Consider the following 6,233-nt stretch of genomic DNA (forward strand, 5'->3'; position numbering starts at 1 on the left):
GGCGAGTGACAATCGGCATCTGATATGTCGCGGAACAAGAAATTAGTGACGCCGATCCCGAACACATTTTCCTCTAGATAGAAGACATTTTGTTCTACATTTCGCAGGCATTTTTTAGATATATGTCTATAAAGGGAAACCCATAGGAGCGATCGCACCGTGAACAAAACCTTACCCTAAAGGTTATGGGTGTGGCCTTAGCTGATCGACTATCTCATTTAGCCTAAATTTCAGACGATTGCTTGGAGTCGTTTGTTACTCGCTGAGGGAGTAAAAACGATTCGAGATAATTGTCTGAAATTCAGGTCATATCTCATTGGCACAAAACAGAATTCCACCTGCTGAAGGTAGCCCCCAAAAAGTTCTGCTATATCCAGAAAAAGTGTCATAGTTTTTCCACTTTCAGTACCTAGGAAACCTTACTCCCAGTGTACAAATGAGACAATGAGAAAAGTTAATTTTGATGTATAAACTTAATAGAAAAACTTTGAAAATACTGAAGCAATGAGAACACGTAATATTAAGACGATATGCGGAAAACTGGTAGTAATGTCTCACGAAAATGATGATAAAAATGATGATGATGAAACAACAGTGAAAACAGCCTCATAACAAGGTATAGGTAGAGTTTACATGCGGTACTGATAATCAAAAGTTAAAGTCACTGTCACGGACCTCGTATATAGAGACGGATACATTCACAGCAACACTGATTTGTTTTCCTGGTCACTGATAGCCGCGTACTGATAAAAGATATAAACAGAAACTAAGCAACAACAACAGGCAAATGTGAAGCCGAGAGTGGTCACATGGCGCACAGCTGCGGATATGGGATTTAGAATCCGCGATACGCAGTACGCCTCGATCTCTGGAAATAGAGACAGCTTTACCACGCTCGAGGCTGAATATCCCCTCAGAAGTAGAAACCTCTAGACTTGGAGCTATGGGACCACTAGAAACCACCATGATCGTGATCTTTTCGTCTTTGATCGTAAAGTCAATCAAACTCCCCAGGTAATTTACCCTGATCGTCATTTTATTGACGTTCGGTGGAAGGGTAGGATTGAAGGAAAGTTTAGAATCTTTCAGTCTAAAACCTCCGTAGCCATAAATTACAGCCTGCAGAAAACCACCAGCTCCTGTGATAAAGTTGACGGCGCCCCATACATCACGGCGCTCTGTCCACACCTGTTAAAAACAACAGTCAATGATCAAGTACTCGAAACAGTTGACAGACATGACGGTGCCCCATATATCACATGCACGGCGCTCTGTCCACACCTGTTAAAAACAAAGTAGTCGACACAGTTGAACTTATTCCAGTCAGCATTGAAGTGACTTTGAAATCTGATTTCACGTTTCTCTGTCGATTACACCGGACAAGCAAATCTCGGACCATACAGTTTACTTTAAGTGTCTCTGTTGCTTGTAACAGTTTTCGGTTTTAGTATCTCAATAAAGCGAGAATAACTGATTAACGGTCCAAAAGACGTTTTTTTTACTTTAATCTTTTGTTATGGGCACCGTTCGACACGTTCTCTCCAGGACAAGAGTCCCCGTTCAAGCCACACCCCTAAGGGTTGACCGAGGGAACAAAAAGACTTGGCGCTAACTTACACTCGGCGTCATTCAAGAAGAGAAAGTTTCCCAAACAAAAATCCTCCTTATAATTATTAGTTTTACGAGTTTATGACAGTGCCGAGGGCTTTGAGGTTAATGTCACCCCGCAAGCACGCAATAGCAATAACAAGTGCCAAAGACATCAATCCCTGAGTGTGAGGTCTGCGTTGTAGGGAGTGGAATTTCCAATAGGCCTGCCATTTCCGAGTTCCAAAAACTCGCACTTTCAAAACGAAGCTAATTGCAAAACCTTTCTTGCGAAAATGAGTTTGTTTGCATGAAAATAAAAATTCATTTTAAAAACAAAACGTATTGGAAGAATTATATCTACACTTAATACCAGAACCAAAACCAACAGGCAATATAAACACTATAGAAAAAATTAAACGGGAAGTATCGGGTTCTTACCTTAAATGGACCGCGAATATTGGCGTAATTCTTTAGAAAAGGTTTCTTGGCTCTTTGTTTCTCTCCTAAATCCAGCCATCCGATAGCAAACATGGAATGTGTCATAGCAGGGCCATCAGGGTCCGTGCGATTTTCATAAAGATTCAAGTCATTATAACGGACCTGCCAAAACAGTAGAAAAGTAGCTTATATGTGAATGAAGAACGTGTCTTTTATAGTTACTACGTTAAAACTTCAGTGGTTGACTTTTTCCCTACTTGTTGTAACAGGATGTACGGAAATAAAAGCAACGAAAAACGTTCGCACCGGTATGTGCCCCAGTAGAAAGACGATTTCTTCTTATTTTTTATCTAAACCTTTTCGCCAGGACAGAAAATCATTTGGCAATTTTATTTAAGCGTCAATTTTAAAAGTAGTCAAAAACTCCTTCTAAGGTCGCCCTAACAGTTTGAAAGACGCAAGTGTTCAGATGACCGAAGCGGTCATGTGGGACATGTATGCTCAAAACGAGAACAAGAGGAAACGATCATGACAGAACACAAGTACAGGAAAGAGGAAAATCACACACATAGAAAGCTTATATTTCCCGGAAAACAAAGAAAAATACACCACTATACAACACAGTGCAACTGAAAACAGAAAGAAAAAAGACATAAAACTCTGGCCAGGAGCCCTGGCAACAGCCTGGCTTTGTCACGCGCGGAAAGGATACCCTTTTAACCGATGAACAACTCTCACCTTCCTGTCCATTTCATACATGAGCGGATAGCCAATGAGAATAGCGTCTGCCTGTTTGACTTCCTTGTCTAAAGTGTACCCTTCATATTCCGGGTGGTAATTGTTTTTACCGTCAAAAGGAATTGTTAACTTTTCCGCAATTTTCAGCCACTCTTTTGGAACTTCCTTTTCTAAGATTCCAGCTACTTCTTTGGCAAAGAGGAGATTCATTTTCGCCACCACATTGGTGTACACAGAATTATTCACCGGGTAATGATATTCATCTGGAGGCATTACGTCATTAATGACGTATCTATCGTTCGCAACGTCGTACTCCACTCTGCTGGCCCAGTACTCCGCGGTTTGAAAGACCAGAGGGTATCCAATTTCCCGCAGCCAATTAAAATCCTTGCTAGATCTCCAGAACTGCTTCGCAGCAAATGCAATATCACCAGTGATGTGGATCTGGGCTTTTCCGTACCTTTCCCCTGGGGAGCTCTCCAAGCCTGTATAGGAACTTTCCCAGGGAAACATGGCACCTGAATAAAAGCAAATGCCATTTATTCCTCACTTTAGTAACCACAGCAGGCACTCAACCGGTAAAGAAGGAGGGATATAACTTTCCGGTTATCACATCTGCCTTTTCACCGGGCAAATCTCATGTGACTGACAGCTGGGTTACAGGGCGAGAAAGCGTCGACAACTAAGACGCGCGACTTCAATTTAAATAGCCCTTAACTGTATAGATCTTTAACCTCAGTTCATGATCAGTCCAATCAAATTGGATTAGTCACATATTAAGCTAATCTTAGTTCCCCTTAATGTTAAACAAAAGGGTCCTGGGATTCGGGGTTTTAAAGCAAAATGGGGGCGAGATTCGGTATTTGAAAGGGGATACGGAATGCAGGAATAACCATCGGGATGACGGGATCGAAGAACCCCTAGGGACAGTCGAGCACCTTACACAGTATGGTGGTATGTATGTACATCAGCAGCCCAAATCAGATCCACTTTTGCTTCTATTTACTCTCAGTTTATATGGCGGCAAAATCGAATCATATAAACACGACTCTGTGATACAGTAGGGGATTGATCCACACTATTTATCTCACTATAGATAACGAAAATACTCCTTGAATGATCTTGTGTTCAGTTACCTTTATATCCGTACTCTTTCGCTATTCTGCGCGCAGCCGGTAGCCGGTCTTTGCGATATTTCAAGGCACTTCTGGCCAAGTCCGGATGTAACAGGACTAGAGGAGGATACATCCAAATATCCTGGTCCCAGAATGTATGTCCCATGTATTCTTCTCCCCCCGGTAGACCTCCGGGACTTAACCCGTACGGCCAATCACTCCGAGTGGAGCTTAGAATGTAGTACATACTACCATACACAGCCTGTGCCATTTCCAAGTCACCTTCAATTTCTATGCGGCCAGTCTCCCATAATGCCTTCCAAGCTGCCTTATGTTCTTCAAATAATTGTTCCTTGTCTCTGAAAACAATGAAAGAGCAGATTTGAATCAATTTTTGTTTAGTCTTCACGCCCCTTCCCCCCCCCCCCCCCCCCCCCCGCAAGAGACCCTAAAATGTATTGACAGCCAGAGAAGAGACACTTGAAAGTATAACTTACAGCATTGCCGCGTCCCATTGGTAGAGAGCTTCAGCCAGTGGGTTGAACTTGGTGTCGAGGCTGGTTGCTATGGATGTGATAAAGTACCAAGTCTGTTCTTCAGAGGTCGCCTTTAATGTCAGTGTTTTCTGCAGTTTAGTCCAAACTGTTGCTATGTTCGCTCGCATACTACCCGCCTCTTCTGTTTCGTTAACCTGGCCAGAAGGCAGAGAAATATAAAAACAAACGTCTAAATCACCAACTTATAAATGCCGAACACACGTGCGTGTGTGCATTAGGCCAAAAAGCGGGTGGGTACTCTAAGGAGTAGGGGTATGCCAATCTGCCATGACTGCGAAAGTTGGGGCGGCGCAAGTCTTAAAAAGACTGCAATGCGGCGCAATATTGAACGGATGAAAACCTATTTGAGTTATTAACTAGACCGGTATAATAACGCCAGCTTGCCTATGACACTTTCTAAAAACACAGGAGGGGGAAACAACGAACGAGTCGTCAAACTGGATAAGCAGGTTCAGCGTGACAGCCGATCGTCACACTCTACAGTCGACCCAGTAGGAGGGAAATATGTGTTAAGTTTATACCATGCCAATGGCCGCCAAAGCCTCAGGTCTGTTTGAGTCGATCGTCTTGAACTCAACATCCACAGAAGAATCTCCAAAATTAGAAGAAATGTTCATTAATAACTCTTTAGCAGCGTTATTCTTCGCACTTATTTCCACGACTAACAAATTTTTGCGGGATCGATGCGCGTATATCCTCTGTTCAACATTTAAGCTGTCAGCGCTGAACCATTTGTAAAACACTCCCTCAAGTACATCAAGTGCGTAAGAGGTTTTCCCTTGGATACCAGACAAGCTGAAGTCAATGGAAGCAGTAGAAGGTATGCGAGCGCGGTGAGTGTGTTGGTAGAAATACACAGGATAAATAGGTTTCTTCTTTGGATAAGCCTTGCCGTTGTATACTCCTGATACATGCACCGCATCGCTGTAAATCACTGTTCCGATGTACCCATTTGCCACTGAAGGCATTAAGGTGCGATTTGAACTCTGACGGACTGTAACTCTGTTATGATCTTTAGGTAAAGTATCTGTAATGAATCGAGTAGAGGTACCAGCGGCCATGATACAACGAATCACAGCTGTGCTCGCAAGGAAGAGGGGAAGGGTGATCGCGTGACAAATGCTCATTGTGCACCGCTGATCTGAATAGGCTGATGATGATGAAAATTGGAAAGCTGCTAGCAATCGGTCGCCGTGATGCAAGCCGGTTTTTGTCGCTTGTTCGCCCGATTTCTTTCACGCCAAGGGTATGTGTACTTGCCTGGGAACACTTCACACTCGAATTGATATCTTCAGTTTTTGACAGGTTGACGTTTGAAGTACTCTTTTTTGCCTTCAATTTCATATTTACCTTGTCGGTAGTTGTTTGTCTTAGCACAATTCTAATCCGAGAATTATAAGAACTGATTGCGATGCATAAGGCCCGTTTCAAACGTCGAGCTACTGCCGTGCCGAACCGCAATAGCTCGACCTTTGAAACCACCGCTCGACGTTTGAAACCACCGCGTGACGGTGTCACCCCTCACCACACGTGGCACGAATAATCACTTGAGGTCAGAGCAGACGGCAAAAACATGGCGTCGTCTTCTACCTTCTTGATGCGACTCGTATCCTCATCAGTTTCTGTGGCCAGTAGAGCTGGCGGGATTATTAGAAGCATCCTTAAAACAGGCAGTCTCGGAGTGGTGGATAAGGTTTGTTATTTGGTTGCGCTATTTTCTTAAACAGTCGATTGGAGGTTTTAGTAGGTCTTCCGAAGGCGTGATTGGGTCTCACAAGCCCCGTAGTAAGGAGTA

The 6,233-nt window shown here is 43.3% G+C and overlaps 2 protein-coding genes across 3 annotated transcripts in view; one reads left to right on the top strand and one right to left on the bottom strand.

Annotated features, from left to right (window-relative positions):
* Positions 1-525: 525 nt before the first annotated feature.
* Positions 526-5,888, bottom strand: LOC140942713 (protein-glucosylgalactosylhydroxylysine glucosidase-like). The gene is made up of 6 exons (XM_073391685.1): positions 4,960-5,888; positions 4,379-4,572; positions 3,903-4,240; positions 2,767-3,284; positions 2,029-2,190; positions 526-1,188 (listed from the first exon to the last, which is right to left on the bottom strand). Exons 1-6 carry the CDS (start codon positions 5,563-5,565, stop codon positions 727-729), a joined length of 2,280 nt encoding a protein of 759 aa, XP_073247786.1. The 5' UTR covers positions 5,566-5,888; the 3' UTR covers positions 526-726.
* Positions 5,586-6,233, top strand: part of LOC140942714 (3'(2'),5'-bisphosphate nucleotidase 1-like) — an 8,258-nt gene continuing 7,610 nt past the window's right edge. Inside the window, exon 1 of one of the 2 annotated variants that reach the window (XM_073391687.1) lies at positions 5,586-5,684. In XM_073391687.1, the coding sequence (XP_073247788.1) occupies positions 5,592-5,684 (93 nt within the window). In that variant the 5' untranslated portion in view covers positions 5,586-5,591. Of the gene's footprint in view, positions 5,685-5,971; positions 6,132-6,233 lie in introns of those variants that run through there. The other variant, XM_073391686.1, reaches the window with a different exon arrangement.

This window comes from Porites lutea, chromosome 7 (genome assembly GCF_958299795.1).
Source record: "Porites lutea chromosome 7, jaPorLute2.1, whole genome shotgun sequence".
Lineage (NCBI taxonomy): Eukaryota > Metazoa > Cnidaria > Anthozoa > Scleractinia > Poritidae > Porites > Porites lutea.

What these genes read in the sequence shown, in the direction of transcription:
- LOC140942713 (XM_073391685.1), bottom strand. Translation starts at nt 5,565, where the DNA reads ATGAGCATTTGTCACGCGATCACCCTTCCCCTCTTCCTTGCGAGCACA. An exon ending in CAATGGGACGCGGCAATGCT is followed by an intron (nt 4,241 to 4,378) that starts GTAAGTTATACT and finishes CATTGTTTTCAG; the next exon opens with AGACAAGGAACAATTATTTG. An exon ending in TGTATGAAATGGACAGGAAG is followed by an intron (nt 2,191 to 2,766) that starts GTGAGAGTTGTT and finishes CTGTTTTGGCAG; the next exon opens with GTCCGTTATAATGACTTGAA.